The following is a 20024-nucleotide window of genomic DNA, read 5'->3' as shown; positions in this document are numbered from 1 at the left end:
TTATTTCTCATCTCTTCTGTTTTACTAAATGAAGTGGTGCTTAGCAGGATAGTACACAAAAATGTAACTGACATCATGAATTTTGCTTTACTTAAAAAAACAAGCAAAAACAAAAAACACAAGAAAAGAAATCTGTAAATAAGGAAAAAAAAATGGGAGTAGAGCAAAAGGAACATATCAGTGTAATTTCCCAACAGAGGCTAGTAGGAGTTCTTTAGCAAGGAGGCAAAATAAGGCAGTCATGGTGCAATTGCAATAAAAAAAATGAATTTTTACACTGTAACATTTGTTACCCGAAGGCCTAACACCATCCGTCTCTAAGAGACGGAAATTCAAGAAGACTGAGATAACCTCCCTTCTCAAGGCTCTTGTGCTTCTTGCTCTACAGAAAAAGAGGTTTCTCAAAACCACAGATTCCAGGTGGCTTCTCTTAAGAAGCCAAACCTGCACAGCATGGTTTCTGAAACTGAATTGATGCAGTCAGTAGGGAACTCTACTTCAGTAATTAATCATGTTCGCCCCTGCTGGGAGAAACTTTGGTGTGTTAAAAGTTTCTCCAGTAACTAAAAAATCCTAGAAAATGATCCCTTCTTGACAAAACAAAACAAACAAACAAACAAACCAGCAACCAAAGTCACAATATTTCTGCATTTTCACTGAGGCCTGACTTTTCGGAGCAGAGCTTTGGGTTGATCTGCATTTGTCACATTTTCTACATGCAGTAGGATATCAGCAACATCAAACTCCTAATAATAAGCAGCAGATTGAGCTACTGTGAATTCATATTTTAGTGCCGCTTCATATTCTGTCCATTAAAGGGTGCTTTGCCTTCACTGTAGACTATGTATGGGGTCTTAAAGTTGTTCAATGCAGTCACAGCACAGCAAGACATTTGGTACAGGGCATCCTCACAACCTTCCCCTACTTTGTTCTAGCCACTCTTGCAATTTTTCACCCGTGTACTTGTCTGCCAGAGAAGCGGTAGTCGGTGTGGCTTGGTGTATTGCCTCCACACTGTGTACGTTGGCTGCTGAGCAGCAGATAAAGGAGGAAATCCAAGGTTACTGATGAATGTGTTTCTGAAAGCAAGTGGTGTCAAAAATCACCCAGAAAAAAAACAAAACACACACACACAAAAAAAAAACCAAAAACCAACAACAAGACAACCTTCAGAGTCTAACTTTGGAACAGACGAAAGGACATAACTATTACTGCATGTTTCCTAATTACCCATTCCTTCATGTGGGAATATGCCACCATCAAATGTTGCTTTACCTAAATACTGATTTATGTGATTCTACTAGAAGGGCTTGGGGGTGCAATTATAAATTAAGTTCATACGGGAATATATATTCGGAGCATTGCTATTGTTTGAGTGACATAAAGGAATTATCTCGGTATTTATTACAGCTTACTGTGACCAAACTCAGAATGATCCCTGAGAACAGTAAAAAGTTATTCAACCGTCAGCTGTTAATTCAATAGATAGCAAATTAATTGGGAGAAAAGGATAGCTAAATTCTAGACATCCATGACCACATTCAACTGGACTGCAAGACTGTAGATGCAACTTTTCATTGTAAAGTTGCATTTGTGCATCTTTAAAACAGTTCTCCAGTTTTATGTTTACGTATTAAATTGATTAAGTATTCTTAGAGATGAAAGATGCTCATCAAAGCAAAACTTTCCTATCACACAAAACTATCTGAAAGACAGAAGTAAACATTTGTGGCTGTGTTAAAACTCTCAGGGGTTAGGCAAGACTACTTTAAATTAATGTAATTACCCACTGTACTTCACGATACCATTTTAAGAGAAACCCAAGAGTTGAAAAGAAATCCACATTAGCAAAAGAAGTACAGAGAATGAAAGAAATGAGTAACCCAAGTAAGCAAAACTCTCACAAGCAAGCTTTTCTCTCTCACATTTATGTAAAAAGAAATGTAAGCATACAAAATTCTTCACAACTGACGTAATCAGAAGTTCTACCTTGAGATTCAGTAAATCTCATTCCATTCTGCCTTCAGCATAAGACAACATAATAAAACAAAGTATAATTTGGGTATGTTTTTCTTCCTTTACATTAGTAGCAGCCAAATGTATGGCGTTCCAGTCAGTGAAATTCATAACCAGCTCTCAGTTCTTCATTTCAACAATGCTTATGTGCCTTTGTATAGTACTTTGAATTCCAAAGCTGAGCTCTACAATAGTATAAAATATGGGGCTGTCTCAACCCCCAAGAATTCACCCATTTTTTCAGTGGTACAGCACGCCTTCTATGAGTACTGATTTTGTAGAGGCTGCACATTATTGAGGAGAGCAAGATTTTTACCTCATATTGTTTGGTTTTACAGAAGCTTAATTTTAAACTCAAGCTCCCTGAATGCTTTTCACTGAGTAGGTGGTAGAGATATGTGCTGTTTTTTTTCCTACAGGGCATGTAATATGCTTTTGGGCTGTTTAATTTTCTTGTTCAAAGAGTTCATCATTGATCACTGCAAAAGTTATTGACTTCAGGGTCTTCTGAAGGAAGAAAACACTGATTTTTTTTTCTTCTGCTTATTTTAAATACACAGAATATTCAGTTGATGGTTACTTAAGCCAGTTTCTCCGGCCTGCTGTCTTTTGTTCTCCTAGGTGTTAGAAAGATTTGGTGCTGAGCATAGGCTCAAGTGGAAGCATTTCTGTCTAACGCATTAAAAACAAGGGAACGCAGCCACTTACTGCACTGTCATCAGGCTGGATATCATGGCTCTCCCACCACTACAGTGGGAGGCATAAATACCATAACCATACACAGGGATATGAACTACAGGCTGTAACCCTTAAGGCTATTAATAGCAGAGAGCTAAAAAAAGTTACAGCTAGTTTTGAGAGTCACGAGTCTGGCTTTTCCAACATTCCCTTTTAATATTCGCAGTTAATGATAATTCTAGACTATGTGAGCAGGCTGTGAAGGCAACCACAATCTAAATTTAATCAAAAAAATCTTTTTAGAGTAAGGTATTTTGCAATGAGATGGGTGGGAGAACGAAAGTGTGGGAGACGAGGAGGGATTCTTGCCATTCAGAGAGCTCACCTCCACAGAGCAGAAAATCCAGCCTACTGAGCTTAGTTTTCTGGCTTAAAAATGACAGTGGCAAGCCTGTGGCTCCCGCCTGCTTTCCATGCATCACTGTGCGTGACTGGTAGCCAAGATGTTCTGGGTGGGGGCCTCAGTTATCCCTCACCCCAGCTCAGCATCCCGCTTTTCTTTAAGCCAGATGCAAGTGGTCCTCAAACCAGCTGTGAATTCAATCTAATCCCACTATTTCAGCAGCACGCTGCATGCCTTGGAAGTGCCTGCTCTCCTCTAATACGGGATATTCACCATTCTAAGACTTTTCTAGACATAATGTCACACAGAAATTATAAACCAGGAATGGACAGCTATCGTGACTCTCTTGTCAACAGCTTGAAAATCGCTAGTGGTAACGCTAACAGATTAGAATCACTGCTTTATTATTTTTTTTATTTTCATGTACATCAAGGCAAAATAACATCACGTATTAAGAACCACTGTCATGATTCATCCTATTAAGCAGCCAGCAGCAGAATTAACAAGACATAAATACAGCCTGTTATACACAGTTATAAATACGACCCTGTCCCTGATGATCACAAGCTTTTCTTGATGAGAACATTTACTGAAGCCTGCAGTCAAGGATACACTGCTGCAGTTAAGGTTAGCTAACAAAAAAGATAAAAAAAAGCGTATAAACTGACACCACATATCAAATTCCAAGTGGATTTGGGTCTTGACATCAAAACAAAATATGTTGAAGAAATAGAGGCATTTTAAATGTCTGTATGTTTTATAATACTTGTGAGGGAAGAAAAGTTTGCTGTTAATTAGCTAGTAACACTCCGTTCCACGAAAAAAGAAAAAGTAGAAACCTTTTCAACCTTGCATCACTGCCAATGCAGTTAATATTGTACTTCTTTGTGTGTGGCCAAGGGGTAAATAGAAAACAAGTAGACCCCATTGCAAGCAGTACTGACATTTTAGTGAGGAAGGAAACAAAAACAAAATTCAGGGTTCTCCCTTCAAGCCAAATGTATTTTATGGTGAGACCCATGTCAAAAAAATAAAAAATAAAAAAAAAAATCTTGAGTTCAAGAAAAAGTGAAACTAAGGATAAAGCTGCAGCTGAGGCAACAAGTAACAAAACCGGATACAAACAAATAAAAAAGCCCAAACCACATATACTCCTGAAGGATGGCCTGATTAAGTTGCTTAAGCAGAAGATTTTCCACTTCAGATAGTACATACTAGGCACTTGATGACAATTTCTTGTTTAGTTCCAGAGCTCTAACATCTCCATTAGCTTTGGCATTTTCTACAAGTACCTACAAGGAAATCAAACAATGAAAATTTGAGAATTTTGTAAGTTTAGTGTTGGTATATTTTACTGGAAATCTCAAATGCATTTTAATTTCTGCTACCTAGCTTCCCTCAGCGATTTAAGTAACCCTTAAGTCCAGATAGGAAACATGAACATTACACATCAGCTTGCTTAAAACATTATTCATTTAAAAACAAACAAAAAAACCACAATCCACTCTCTAGTCACCCGCTAAACATGTAGTGACTTGCAATGCACTACAGTAGCATCATTTGTTACTTGAGGCTGAAAGTGAGTTTGGTAAGTAAGTTCCCTGCTGGCAATGAAACAAGCAGAGCTGGTTGAGGCCCATCTCCCTGCCAATGCACACTTGTTCCCTGCTAGAGCATTTGTATAAATCTAAATTTGTCAAAAAGAAGCTTTCTGTGCACCTACTTACATAAAACTGCCAAGGTTTCCCTTTGCCTCTTAAATTTAACCTTTCACCGTTTACTTTCCACGTCATATTTGCAAACTTTTCTACTAGTTAAAATATCTCCCCTGACAGCGTAATGTTCACAGATCTTTATAAGCTTCTGGCACTTCTCTTGTAATCTAGTTACATCATACATATTTAAAATGATAAACATTAAGTAGAATTAAGTAAATATTAACTCTAGTCATTATTTGTATTTTACTCACTGGTAGAGAGTACAGATGACTTTGCAGAAGCAAGTATAAGGAGATCATTTCAGGATCATCCCAACACAAGAATTAATTTATTTTTTTTTTTAAATGAAGCTCTGTGTCTGTGCATAGATTTTTACCAATGCCACGCCTACTTAATGTTTGATCTTGTTAATGATTCAACATTTCAGTGTTATCCAGAACAAAAGAGCCCATCATCACACTGGAAGGAGTGTTCAGATTACTAAGAGAATGTTCCGAGTTTGAGTAAGCAAAGTGATTCCAATTACAAGCCAAATTTAACCACCTCTTTTTACATCACTTTGCAAATTTGTGAATTTGACCAAATCAATTTGCAGAGCACTCTGAATAAAAAATAATGTACCATTTACTATGAGCAAAAAAAAAGGTACTATCACAGATATAATAAAAATTGTAAGTACAGAAAGTATAGCCTGCTACTGCTCAGATCTTTTGGGTTAAGGCATACCACACTGTTCCAGATGGGCTAGAGGAAATTAACATTCCTGATTGCATTATCACATTCAGGTAAAATTCTGTTAAAATGGTCCTCATATCTACTGAGGAGTCACTAGTAGAACTTTCTAATTTGGTTCAGAGAGAGATTTTACTGTTTGTTTTTCATTAGTATTGCAGGGAGGGAGAGAAGACTTTTCAAGCAAACTGAATACAAATTGAGCTGTGTTTCGTCAGCATGGAATTCCTAAACACTGCAACCTGTAGCACAGGAGAGCCACCACTTCCCTAGCTTCTCTCTACCCCACTTACAAGTTAAAAGCACATTACTCGATGGGAATTGATTGAATTTCTATATGAAATGGACTGTCTTACATCTATTAATTCATAATCATCTTTGGCATACAGATGCTGCAGGAGGTACCAGCGTGCCACTGACACTATGGATTCTGGATTCCCTGGTTGGTAGACCACTCTTTCCAACATTCGACGAGTCTCCCTGGAAGCACAACCAAAACACAATCCAAATCAACTGCAAATTTCACTGACTATATGGCATGTAACACACCAATATCCGACGGTAAGCAACAATAACCAGAAGTTATGTAAGGGAAGGTCCTTGTATCCACACCACCCAAAAAAGAGAGGAAGCTGAGTTGTGTGTTCCTTGGTTTGCTATGTAGTTGCATCTGGAAAGCTAGTTTTCAGCTGCAATGCTAAGGAATACTGCCACAATTATTATATTTAATAAATTACATTCAGGATAGTGCTTTAACTAGTGACTAACCTGAATCAGACTGAAATAGCAGATTTTATAACTGCTACGGTAACAAGATAAACATGCTGTCTCTGTGAACTCTGCAAAACTTCTGATTTCAGTATCTGCTGAAAATGACTTCAGTACAGCAGACACTCTCTTGTTTAAGAGATACGAAACAAATCTTTTGGAAGATAGATGTTCCTGTGAGAAGCAGCTATTATGATGAGTCTTAATAATCCCAATGAAATTTAATATTATACACAAACATTTAATCCAGGCACTTAAAAAACATACTACAGTTCCTGTAAAACACAGGGGCAAGATGTGAAATTGCAGAAGAGAGGGTTTTTTTTTCTTACAGAGTACCACAAAGAGTTTTAAGCCTTATTTGGCTGATACTACCTTCTAAAACTGCCAGCTTGTAGCTAACAAAGATGTTTTCTAAATTCATCACATTATTAGAAATGTGGCAAGAACTTGCAGTTAAGTTTAAGTATACAGTATTCACTCAGTGGTATGCAATCAGATTTGGTTTTTGTTTTGAGAATTCTGTCCTTTATATCAAACGTTGTCCTTTATATCATTACGATGTGATTTAACAGACTGATTAGAGGTTACATCTGTTTCTGTTTTGTTATTTGTAGTTAAGATGAATTTCTTGTTACAGGATTTTGAAACATATTGCCTCATAGATATATCACAAGATCTAATCAATTGTTCAACTAAGTGAATATTTGAAATTAAAATAGAATGGATTTTAATTGACTATACAAGTTTCCAGCCCAATTTTATTATAAACAACAACTGTCACAATTACATTAGACTGTCACCTTCTTAAAAGCTCACAGAGAAAGTAAGCCATCTCAGAACCTGGAGAATCTAGTTCATTAGAATTATCTATAAAAAACATCTAGAATTTTCCAGTTTTCCATAGCCTAACTAAAAAATCTGTAAGAAGAACCTTGACTTAATAGCCAGGCTCATAAAGTAGGGGATTCAATGTCTCCACTTCAAACCTCAGTCTTCTTCCCATTCCTCAATGGGAAAATGAGCACCTGTCTGTTCAGAAATGGACAGGAACCTTGACTTAGACTTAAATGAAAGCAAAATGGATCCCAGCAATAGCGATAGCATAGTGGTATCTGTATCTGCCATGCTATTTAACAAGATCTTAGAGGACTTTATAGTTTGTCTGAATAATTTATTTAAATTAAATGCCATTAAAAAAAGCTTAGACCTGTTTTTCTCTTTGTGTGAAGGTCATCTACAGTTTTTTGAGAAGGAGGATTCTGCTGCTTTCAGTTCCCCACACTACTAAACTCCCTCCCTCCGCCCTCCCTTTTAAAGTCACTTCAAGAATTAATTCACGTTTTCAATTTTCTTTTAGGTCTTGGAGTTAGATCTAGGCATAATGACCACTTATACTTCTAGACAGTGTATTCCATTAAGCTTAATAGATCACAAATACCTTGCTCCCATTTTGCGGTTATACTGCAGTAGTGCTTGCAGGAGAGATGCCAAGGGGCAGGGTGAGAGTTTCAAAGCTTCAGTTGTTGCCTCTTGAACCAAGGATGGCCAATGCTCATTTGGGACATTAGCCTATGAGTTAAAAAAAAAAAAAAAGAAAGAGAGAGAGAAAGTGCTTCATTGTAGTGTGTAATATAAGTCAGTGTTTGTTTGCAGCCCTCTACAGAGAAGGTTTAATTCAAATTGTTCTGAGTTACATAAAATGTTTGGCAAGTTAGTACGAAACTTCATAAAAACACTGATTAGAAGAGCCTGGAAAAGTCAAATTAAGTTGTCTTGGACAAACCTACATTCCACTTGCTTATTTATATGAAGAATCTTTTTGTTGTTTTTCTGTTGTTTTGTTTTTATATACATGTGTTAGTAATGACTGTTTCAATCACAAACCCTTTGTTTGCTCTTCATCTCGTAAACCTTCATCCCATTAAATAAACTATGTTAGAATGTAGAATTCATTCCCAGAAAAGACTGGAGAACATAACATGTTTTACTAGAAGTAAAAAACAGCTCCAAGATGGGAATTACCTAATAAAGCAACTATTGAGAAAGTTACTGTATCTTTTGGCTTAAGGAAACCTTACTATTGACCAGATAGAATTCATACTGCTGTGGTTGAAGGGGTGCCTAGGTTTTGACCGGGCTCTTGCACATTTCATTAAGCCAGTGCAGATTAGAGAGGCCTAATAGGAATCCATGCATCAACTGCTCTGCTCGTGCAAAAGTAGAGATGAGATGATCAGTTTCACTCTAATTATATTTTTAAATAAAGTCACATAGTATCATGCAATTTAGGCCACTATCTGAAGAAGTAGTGTTAATTCAATTAAAGAGTACCTTGTGACCTACGCAGACATTTAGGAGATTTAGGAAATTGGAAACAGCATACTAGAAAAAGGGCAGAAAAATCATGGTAAGAAAAAATTTTGTCACCTGACAAATTCTGCTTTTGAAGCAGATGGTTTGTGAGAAAGGAATTTGTCTACTCTGATGGGGATTCTCTTTTCCCACCAGAAGCAACAGCTTTGCAGGTTTATCCTCAGTAAAGCTGCCTGTCTTTCTTATATGAGCACTCAGGGTGCTACGGGGTACCTTTGCCTGATTTTGGATAAGGCTGTTAGCTTAATTATCTGTTAAAATACATCAGAAAGCATTAGCCAAGATCACAACGGTATCTACCTGTTATACCAGTTTGAAAGAAATCTGACAGTACACTGCAAGTTTCTAGAGTGACAATGCCTAAAGAGAATGGACACTCTCCAAGGAATTGAGTTATGTTCAGCTGGCTCCTCGGTGCAAGGAGTAAGTAGAACAATTTTCTTCATATCACAAGGTACACTTCCCTTAGACTGTCTTTACACATCAAGGCAAGGCACCATATCTAGAAATGACCACAGAGCACCAGGCACCAGTACAGGAAAAGCATTTATTAAAAAAAAAAAAAAATTATTAAAACTAGTTATCTGAGCATAAGGACAGAGATTTGAAGGGTATGGCAATTTTGATGATAGAACTGAATCTATCAGAGAACTAAGCCTTATCGAACAAGTTAGCCTCTTACGTACCAAGTGATTCTACTGCGTTATTTCACAGCAACCTCTCTTACAAAGGAACACTCTATAAACAGCCCACTGCCCCTTGATATTTTATTTTATTCTCTAATCAAGTTGTCACTCATAAAATGCAAAGTCATTTAAACAGGAGTTTCATTTAAAGACTACAGAAGCCCAACATTACATCAACTCCTGTTACATCATGCAGTTATATAATTTTAATTATCCTACCATGCAGATTTCCAGTGCTAGCATAGCCAGCCTGAGCAGACTGGATAACTTCCCACTCCAGCTGCCCTGCTGTGACGCCAACTGCAGACTCTTTCTGTAACACATCTCTGCTCCAACCATCATTCCTTGGGACTGATATACTTTTGCCAGCCACTGAAAATAAACAGACAAAAAAATCATTTAAGGAGCCAACAAAACATGCATCCCATTAGGCAATACAATTTAGGTTTTTTTTGTTTTTGTTTTTGTTTTTTTAAAAGAGTGCCACACTATAGCATTAGCTAAAACACCACCACCCACCCCACCCTCATTCTAAGATACTGCACACTATCCTGCAGGAAAATGTAGTTTCCTGATTGCAGAGCCAGCAGTACATCTCACTATAGTAACTTATGCCAGACATCTATGTCCAACTATCTGATAGCTGTCTTCATCTGGAGGTTGCTCAGAGATGAACAAATAACATGACTGGCTTTGTGAAAGTCTAGAAAGGCTAAAAGAGAAAAAGAGAACTGTGTTGTGCCTCACTTGTTTCTAAAAATTCTGTAGAGGTTAACAGAGATTCCAGCACAACTGAGTAATTTCAGGAACATGAAAGATATTACAATGTGAGTCTGAGCTCAGATAAGGGGTGTACAACTTGCACTACACAGCTTCTTTGCCTACCACAGTCATCCTGGAGGCAGTACATGGGATAAAGAGAGTAGAAAATAGGACCTGTGTGCAGAGTTTCACGCTCCTGTGAGCTTCACCAGCTCTGGATTCACTCAGAAATAGAAGGAAAAAGATTCTACCTTCTCCCTCGTTAATTGTGTAACCACGTCACATTTCTCCAAGGAGAGACGGCCACAAGTTTGCAAATCCCTGACATACGCATGATGTACATCAAAATGCATAAGGCACATTTAGAAGTATTATTTGCTGGATAACCAAGCAACCAAAGCAACTTCTTTTTTGAAAAGAGAATTCTCCTGCTTTTAAGTAAAGGACTTCTGCTAGCTGATGACTGCCTAGTATAAAAAGGGGCAAAATTCTTAACACTTTCTGATGCACAGAAGTCATTTGTCAACAAAGATTTTCTAGTATGCCCCTTCTTATTAGCACTAGCGAGATTATGAACCTTTGCCATCAAGCTGTAGGACTACTCTGTTAAATAAAGCAGGTGCCAAGTGTTAAGTAACAGGGTGCTCCACCCTCCCCCTAAAACCTTTCCTTGGGCTCACTGCTTCGCAGCTGAAGATAGCTAGAACACAAGATATGAAGAAGAGAACGCTCATGCAAGTGCACCATGCAAGACATGCAAGACCAGCTTTTTCACTGTCTCCCTGGTAAGCCACAGCAGAAGAACAGCCATCAGAACAGTAGTTCAGCAGCTCTCCTAAATCCCAGAACAACCATTTAGACATATAGCAAAAACTTAAGCAAAAATCTAAGCTAATGGCCACTCTAATTTAGTAAAACTGTAGGACATTGCGATGTACACTTTTGAGCACGACAAAATATTTATCAAACTCTTAGGAAGTCTGGAGCGAGAAAACATGAAAGCATAGCTATCCACTAGGAGCAGCTGTAGCAGTCAGGCAAGCTTCTTGAGAACTCTGTCCTAGCCCTGAGAAATATTTTCTTTAATTGAAGACTGAAAAGATCTTATCCAGATGTATTTTATGTATTGTATGACCTGGATTAAGACAAAACAAAACGAAAACCACATACATGGTTAGTTCACTTCCTTTCCCTGCTTATAAGCAGGACAACACTTGGCTATTCAAGAGCTGCCTGAAGAACTCCATTTTCAATATTATTACTAAAATAATAGAGAACATAATCATGTCTCACATACCCATGTATTTTACAAATCCCATCTGAATGAGTTCTGCAGTTCAGGAAGACAAAGTTTTACAAGTCTAAGGAAAACATACCAAAAAAAGCACCTTTCCACAAATGCTACTCTTATATTCCAGAAGGGAAGATGACCTGCAGCCTTGTGACAAGGGACATAATGATCTCTACAGCAGCCTTGGTCTCATCTTCTAGGACTGAAATCACCTTTAGTGAAACTTTCCGGTAAGGAGGTTTTGCGTGCTCAACAGGCAGAGGGAGCACTGTACTTCCTGCATCTACATGAAAAACCTCTGAAAGTTCATGGAATTTTGCTAAACATGCTCCTAGTATCAGTGAAGGAAGAGAATAACTGTAACCAACAGCAACAGTTAAAAAAAAATATATATATACACACATATATATATGCACAAATATGCTGCATTGCCCGAAAGACCTTTTGGCATGTCAGAGTCTCCTCAGATTGTCTCACAGAAGCAGCATTTGAACTAAGTTATAGCACCTTCATATTAACTAAAAATGACCTCCTGCAATTCCACGAAAGGAAGTGAGCAAACACTGTTCCTGTGAGTGACTTCTATTCCTCCCAGTCTCAGCTGACTTGAAAGTACGGTGACACTTGATGTCAGAAAATTACGGAACTCAAGAGAGAATAAAGAAGTGCAAACAATTTGCCTCCATCTACTCTTATAGGCTATGAAATATTTTACTGTTTTCTCACATTGCTAAGTCATATGACCCCAAAGACACATGTGTCAGGTGTTTAACCTCTAGGTTTTTAATTCTGCCCCCATGTCTGCTTGTTCTTTCTAACACTTGTCATTATTTCAACTATTAAAGAAAATTAACAAAGATACAGCTTTATAAAGATACTAGCTATTACTAGCTAATATTAATAGCTAATACTAGCTATTTTCTTTGTTACTTACTATCAGTGGACAAAAAAAAAGCAAACAGTGAAACAAACTCTCACACACTTACCATGGATACTCTCAGAGCTCACTGTAACAAGCAGCATACCAAAATCAGGGAGACAATCCACACTTACTTGCCAGGCTGCAACTGAAGAACTGGTCATGACTGTTTTGCGAAGCTCCTCCAGGATGGTATCTGGAAGCTCTTTGTGAGTCTGCAACAGCTGCCTACACTGAACTTGTCTCAAAAGCAAAAATAGACCCGGGTGCTCAGGACAGCTCTTTAAACCCTAAAACCAAATGGAATCAGAATGATCATTTACAAATATCAGAAGATACTTTCTTTTTTGCCATGTGAGTCTTTTACAGAAAAGAGCATTGAAAACATTCTCAAGATCCTTGCAAGATGGCATTTTCCTCTACTCTGCAGAAAGAAGCGTTCCAGGAACTGACACATGGGAATAGGAACTTATTTTCCTTTTCCCCTTAAAATACATTTGAAATCTTTCCTAAATTTTGCACCTGTCTTACTATTAAAGGTTTCTGAAAGACAGACAGATAAGTGGCAGACCTCCAGCTCCAGTTTGGCTTGACAATCACTACAAGTTTTGGGCTGATGGAGGAAAAAGTCTATCCCACGACTGAAGTGACCTCAAGAATGTTCAATTTTTTGTTCAGTTTTGGTTCTCCCAGATAGGGTTCTTTATTCTCATTGGAACAGAAGCACTTTACTAAACATTTCCTGCCTTAACAAGTTGCATCTTCGAAGAATGCCCAGATTGCAGAGACTTTATGAAACAAAGTAGAAGCTGTTAGTATTTGCTTCAATTTTTCTACCCAACAGGAAGTGTGGAATTAAGTTGCCTGTCTCAAATTCAGAGTGCAGTGCCTGACTCGTCATTCCCAGTTATATCACCTTCTGGAAATCCTAAAATCCAAAACGCTCAGTGAGAGCTAATGATACCAGAGAGTCTTACTCTGGTTTCTACAGAAACTGCAGGCACTGACTCTCTTTTCCCTAAATTATTTAACTAACAAAAATCAGCAAAAATCACTATAATCTCTTCCTACTCCTTCCCCAGATGCCATGTAGTATTTGTAGCAATATCCAACCCTTTTTAATATAAGCAAGGTCCGTATACATGATGTGCAGAAGAGGAAAACACCTCCACCCCAAGCACATTTAGGGGAAAATACTTTCCTGTCTCTTAAAAACCCCAGCATGTTCATTGAATCTCATTTTTAGGAATTAACTCCCTTCCCCACCAGTATAGAAGTGCTATAAGCAAGGAACACATCTGCAAGGGATTAGCCATTTTTCTAAGTGAAAGTCAAGGATGTCTGCTGCTGAGTCCAATTATTATTTTGTTAATCTTTTGCAAACTTCTTTTATATACACTTGAAGGCTGTTAACACAACAGTCCCCTTCTCCAATTGTGTTGCCTCAAGATTTTTCCTTTTAATAATTAAACTTGCAGCATCCACTTGTGGATCTGAAATTGACTACCAATGTAACTTAACCACAGATCAGAAGACAGTTAAGTCCCCTGAAAGTCTCCTGATTGGATTTCTTGTCTTGAATTTCTCTATTGCTGTGCTTAACTCTAAGTTAGTATTTAAAGGCAGGAAGGGCAGAACAAGTTTCGTCACCCAATACATTCATCATGCAATGATTTCTATACAACTCTTTTCACATTTTGCCAGTATGCTGCTGTCATACCTTGGTACAAAGTGCTTCAGCTTCTGAGATTCTACCAGTCTCCTCTAGACTGGTGATAGCTTGACATAGAGACCAATCTTCAAGAGTCTGGATATAATTACGTGGAAGGTTATTTTCTCTAGCTGCAAAGGCACATAAAACACTAACTGAGTTACTGTACACTCTATAGTGCCCTACCATGTCACATGTAAGGGATATTGACCTAGTAAGGGAGAATTTCTAGGAGTATTGGTCTGACATCACTTCCTTCATTAGTAGGAACATTAAGAGATGATAAAATCGAAAACAAGAGGATGGAACAACAAATCCACCCTTTGAGTTAATGGTCTGAAAATAATTGATTTAATTCCAGTTTTCAAAATGCTATGGATATTAAGCAAGGCAGGCCTATTAACTGAGGTTATCGCTCTACTGGAAAAGTTACAGAGCTCATTGTAACTTCAGCCTTTTCTTGTGAACAGTGTTCCTTTGCTGTAATATGCACCTCAGAGTTCAGAAGTACTATTTAAAAAACAAACAAACAAACAAAAACATTTGAGGCTCTGGATGGAAATGCAAGCTACAATTAAGTAATTAATGCTAGCTCTACATTAGGATTTAGTATTTTTATGGGAAAAAATACAGTTGCAACTCTAATTACTACTATGCAATTCACACTGTATATGCACACTTCTGAAATTCAGGATAGTATTGCAAGCTTAGAACACTTCAATTATATTTCTTTTCTTTTTTTTAATTAAAAAGTGTTGTATCATCTTACTTTTGGCTGAAATTGTAGATACAAGTGTCATCTCTAGACCTGTTCGCTTTGGCTGAGTGTTGTTTAGACAGACAACAGTGTTCTCAGCATGACAGGCTGCCATTAGCACTGCCCATGCAGCAGGGTTATCTAGGAGAAAACAATGGTTAAAGGTAACTCGTGCCCATTCTAAATAGCCTGGTAGTTCATTTGGAATGATTAAGCATAAAAACATAGCCATCAATGGAACCACGTACAGTATATAAAGGTAACAAGAACAAGGCAAGTAATCCAATCAGACACACACATCAGCTCAGCCCAACGCAGCAGACAAGTATTTGCCTCTAACAAGTACCCTTCTTCAAATCTTAAGGTAAAAATGCCATTTCTAAAGCCAATAAATGTATTTTTCATACGGACACTGGTGTGTTTAATTCCAGTGACGCAGACTAACCTTGACTATCATTTAGTACCACGTAAGAGAGACAGAAAAAATCCCAAGATGCCATCCACAGCTTCCAGTTACACGGGCTCATTCTAGTTCAACCACCAGCATGCAAGTTACGGTGATCACAGACACGTGCCTACTTCTAGTGTCAGCTAAACCAAGCTCAGCATTAGCTTGAATTAGTCCAGTCAAGAACACCTGTAACTGCAAGAGTCTGGTCTCTGTCCTGAATCAGACAGAGCTCAATTAAAAATTTCAGCTATGAAAATTTTCAGTCCAAAGATAGTTTTTTCTTTGTCAAGAAAATAAAAGACAGCTTGACAATCTAATAAAGTGGAATGTAAACTATACTGCTTATGAATAGCAGTCAGTTTTGTGTATATCTGGGGGAAAGTAAGTAATTTTTTTTTTCACTTTCAACCACACTGACCTGATGCATCCAAGCAAAAATAATGCAGAACAAACAATGGTTTAGTACTTCGTTTTCAAGACTTACTTTTTAAACCCCTTAAAAACCCTACCAGATTTACACTTTATACATTTAATGAAGATCACCATTTAGAAATAGGTGAACAGCTGCCTACAGTTTATAACAAGCATACTGTAATAGAAAATTTCCAATCCTAATTCACAAGATAGATGAGTAAGTCTCCTCTGCTTGGTGTGGCATACTGACCCTGAGGGAACAAGTGTTTTTCTTTTTTCTTACGTACAAAATAATACTTATCTCTTCTCCTGCTGAGGAAGTAACAAATTGCTCATGTTTTCAGAATAAGCCATGAAACTCAGGGATTTTTCCCCATCTCGTTGAATTCACCAAGCCTAAACTTGCAATGATAGTTAAAATTTCCATTCAAGGCGTTCTCCCCAGAACATACACAGGCAAAACAAAGTAACAGAACGACCCAAGAAAAGCAAATACTTTGTTAGCACAACAATTTTGTTTCTGATTAGTAAAAAAATCACTAGCATATTTGAGAACACAGTCACCTGGACAGAGGTGGATTGCCTTCTGAATATTTTTCAGAGGATTTTCCCTCTGATCTTTTAACATGTGACATCCTGCTGCCAACTGATTAACTGCAACATTTAGTAGGACTTCCTATAAAATACAACATAAGAGTGACTTAACACTATATGTAAGTGATCAGATGGAGTTCATTTTAGGATTGTTTAATGGAATTATAAAGTCTGCATTTTAAGAGAGACAAACCTTCCCATAGCTTGAATCAAGTGCATGTGCAATGTTTCCTGCCATGGCTCCACCCTGCAAGATTAAAAAAAAAAAAAAAATGTTATATGGTTAAGAAACATTACAACATCTGTAAGGCAAGATTTTTTTGTCTGTATTAATCAGAAATATAAAGTTTGCATAATGAAAGATTTTCCTTTCCTACAGACAAATCTCTTTGTAGAGAATTATGAAGAGATATTCAAGATCAGAACTTATCCACAACTTGTGTTTGTAAATTAAAGTTTCATATAGATAGGGATTTGTTTTCAGGTGCTATTTCTTTTTAGATACTTGACATACATTAAGGGAATGAGTGTTTATTTGGAGAAGAGCTACCAGTAGGTACAGAAGCAGCAAAGAAATACTGGGTAATGAAATAAGTAAAGTTGAGTACATTAACCAAATTCAACATATATAAAACCTTTCTTAAAAATGTATATTGTATGCATATATGAAAAATCCTTTTATATAAATTAAATACATTAAGTACAATCTTTTCTTGATGAAATACTTCTAGTCGATTTAGTCTATTTCAAGAAGATAAAGGTTCACTACGCCATTAAGGACACAAATAACCGGATAAGTAATTTGTTAAGGGTGTACCTGTGCATTGATCAAAATGTATTTATATTTAAAGTTTTCATGTTAACTAGTGAATGCACATGTACTGAAGCATGATGTGTTTTTGCTTTTTTCTTCAGTTAAGAAACAATATGTAGTACACCCAGGTTATAAACAGAACAGACTTATTACAGTGCATTACAATGCACTTACTTTTGACTTCTGTAACGTATACAGTGGAACTAGTCGAGACAAAAGAGACCAAAGAGCGGGATTATCAGGGTTACTGTGAAAAAAAAAAAAAAGAAAAAAAAACAAGCACATTAGATTTTCTGGTTTGAAAATGAATCCGGTCTTCTGTGACTTTGTAGGCAGCTGCTGTAAATACCAAATAGATCTTTTGTTTTTAGAAAGAAGACTAAATGCAGTTGTAAATAGATGTGTCTAGTAATTTAAAACAAAGAAACAACACTGGTATTATAGTACTGGCTAAAGAAATAAAGTGTATAATATGTATATTAATATTCATGGGAAGAAAATGGACAAACTCCAAGACTACAGGTTTGGTCTTCATAGTCTGAGGAACAAGGAATTTTAACTGCAGTTTTGGGGAAAAACATTGTTTGAAGCATAGCATATGAAATCACCTGGAAAGAGTGTAAGGTGTGACTTGTTTAAAGGCAATAATTAAAATTCCCCCTTCCTGTAATGCCTAGGTTACTCAAAACACTTTTAAACTCAGACTTCTACTTAAGGGAATGAACTGCTTCAGCTGCTGTTAAATATTAAATAAAAGCCCTAAAGATTTTCTTAGTTGAAAGTTCTGGTAAGCAAGATGAAGAATGCTTTTATAGCATAGTGAACTGATGTAACTACCAAAGAAGCCACCAAAACAAAAACAGAAAAAAAACATACAAGCCATGAAGTTTTTGCCACTTGATACCTTAAGTCAGGCAGAATAAAGCAAACTTCTGTCTGCTGATTCTACAATCTTAAACGAGCCACTTTCATGTTTGAAAAAAATTCTTTAATAAGAGAAAAATGCTGCAAAAGAGTTTTGCTTACTAATGAATATCAATAAAGAAACACATTTACAAGGCAATCTAAATATTAACAAAATGCATACCTATGTATTGCTTTTGAGACTTCTCTCTGGACTGCCACATTTCTACCTTGTAATGCATAAACACCAGATGCAATAAGGCACCTCTCATAAATCCCATCTTTTCCTTTCTCGTGCTTCAGTAATTCTTTTAAGGCTGCTGTCGCAAGTGTAACGTCCTGCTTTACCAGTCCTAGCGTGCACAAAACCTTCAGACTTTCCGTACTAGGTTCCTTTAATGAGCTGTTGAATCAGAAGGAACAGAGACGTTATTTTGGAGCAGAAATTGAACTTACTGTCAATACTACAGTACTTGATGGTTTTGAGTCCTCTTGCTCCCATATATCACCTATGATATGCTGAATTAACACTATGAGATGCTGGAACAAGCTAGATCAGTAAATTTGAGATATCAAGATACAGAAAGTGGTTGTGTGCCATTTCAGGTAGTATGCTACACACAGTACTTATAAATACTTGGCAAGGCTCCAACACATTAGCTATCCTTCAGTAGCACCCATAAAAGGAATGGCAAAAGAATGTCTAACGCTGAAACCTATTTACTTTTCCTGAAGACATCTGTACTTCTAACTCATGTCATAAGTGAGCTGCAGTGTGCCTACTTCCAACTTTGCAACAGAAATCCAGGAAGGAAAAAGCCAGAAATGAGCCTGCTGCATAGAACTGCTCTTTCAATTTGGCTGTTCTGAGAAATTAAACCTTGTTTACATGAAGATTTCTTCCAACTCAGCGTACTTTGAGCATGCTTTCCACCATCAATTAGTTTTAGTATCAGTACTAAGTTATGCTAATCTGTTCATTATGAGAGTTTAACTGCATCTCAACAGTACTCCCATCTTTATTGGAGACCTACTAGCCACAGTGGACGACTTTTTTCTGCAAATTATATAGTATAGGTGGAGAACTCTCAACTCAAATTAATCCCCTGAACTTTGACTTTGCATAATACAGAGAGCTCATTACAAACAACCAAAATCAAAGATGTTAACTGATGTACTAACTGAAATTATTCTTACAGCAAAGGTAATTCAATAAATGACAATACAAATTAGAAGGAGGCAAAAGAAAAGGAAGAGAATAAGGCATGGCAACAGTAATTTGGAGTTTCTTAATTGTCATGTCCTATACACAACTGCAGAATGAAATGCTGCCTACTTTCACTTATCAGGTGACTACAATAAGGTTCCTGATCAAGCTTTTTTAGAATAATTTTTATAAATAATAATCTTTAACTAATAATTAATCTTACATAATTTCTGCATTTGAAAAATATACAAGAATGTGAACATCCTATTCTATATTTTGTTTTCAGTCCCTGGCAAAAAAGAAATCCCACCAGCTGTTACATGCAACCTTGAATAGCCAACACCAAGCACGTCAGCTAGTGGAAGGGTATAGCTCTCCCATGAGTAAGAAGAGTTACTCTATCACACCAGCTACAGAGACATACTCATTACCAAAATCTCTGTGCTAAGCTGTCCATGAGGAAAGAAGAAAAAGGAATCTTCTTGCTCAATGCCCTACTCAGGCCACTCAAGTTCCCCTGCAAAAATTCCCATTAACAAAGACCTACGATTAGAATGTACAGTTCTCTTTTCTTCTTATTAAAATCGACTGTATAACTCTGCAACACTGTGCTTCAGATTTAGATCTGAACATATTCAATGTAGTGTTACTTTTCTAAAGCATTTACTACTTTTTTATTATTATTTTAAACACAAATGACTACCATCATTCAGGAAATTCTCACTGTTGATGTTAAGGACAAAAATAGAACTCTGCAGTGATTAATAGGATGTACCAGCTCCCTAGCTAATTAGTTCGCTGACTCATCAGTTACTCAGGCTTTA

At 37.0% G+C, this 20024-nt stretch overlaps 1 protein-coding gene across 3 annotated transcripts in view; it reads right to left on the bottom strand.

Annotated features, from left to right (window-relative positions):
- Positions 1 to 3494: 3494 nt before the first annotated feature.
- The window catches only part of SKIC3 (SKI3 subunit of superkiller complex), a 48785-nt gene continuing 32255 nt past the window's right edge, over positions 3495 to 20024 (bottom strand). For 2 of the 3 annotated variants that reach the window (XM_066988895.1, XM_066988894.1), the window contains 12 exons: positions 18178 to 18396; positions 17265 to 17337; positions 16470 to 16523; positions 16247 to 16358; positions 14830 to 14958; positions 14070 to 14191; positions 12484 to 12639; positions 9597 to 9749; positions 8650 to 8700; positions 7757 to 7887; positions 5904 to 6027; positions 3495 to 4389 (listed from right to left, as the gene is read on the bottom strand). In XM_066988895.1, the coding sequence (XP_066844996.1) occupies positions 4312 to 4389; positions 5904 to 6027; positions 7757 to 7887; positions 8650 to 8700; positions 9597 to 9749; positions 12484 to 12639; positions 14070 to 14191; positions 14830 to 14958; positions 16247 to 16358; positions 16470 to 16523; positions 17265 to 17337; positions 18178 to 18396 (1402 nt within the window). In that variant the 3' untranslated portion in view covers positions 3495 to 4311. The remainder of the gene's footprint in view (positions 4390 to 5903; positions 6028 to 7756; positions 7888 to 8649; positions 8701 to 9596; positions 9750 to 12483; positions 12640 to 14069; positions 14192 to 14829; positions 14959 to 16246; positions 16359 to 16469; positions 16524 to 17264; positions 17338 to 18177; positions 18397 to 20024) is intronic. The other variant, XM_013193302.3, reaches the window with a different exon arrangement.

This window comes from Anser cygnoides, chromosome Z (assembly GCF_040182565.1).
Source record: "Anser cygnoides isolate HZ-2024a breed goose chromosome Z, Taihu_goose_T2T_genome, whole genome shotgun sequence".
NCBI classification, from domain to species: domain Eukaryota; kingdom Metazoa; phylum Chordata; class Aves; order Anseriformes; family Anatidae; genus Anser; species Anser cygnoides.
The sequence above is the reverse complement of the archived record's forward strand: the minus strand, read 5'-3'. Positions and strand labels throughout refer to the sequence as shown.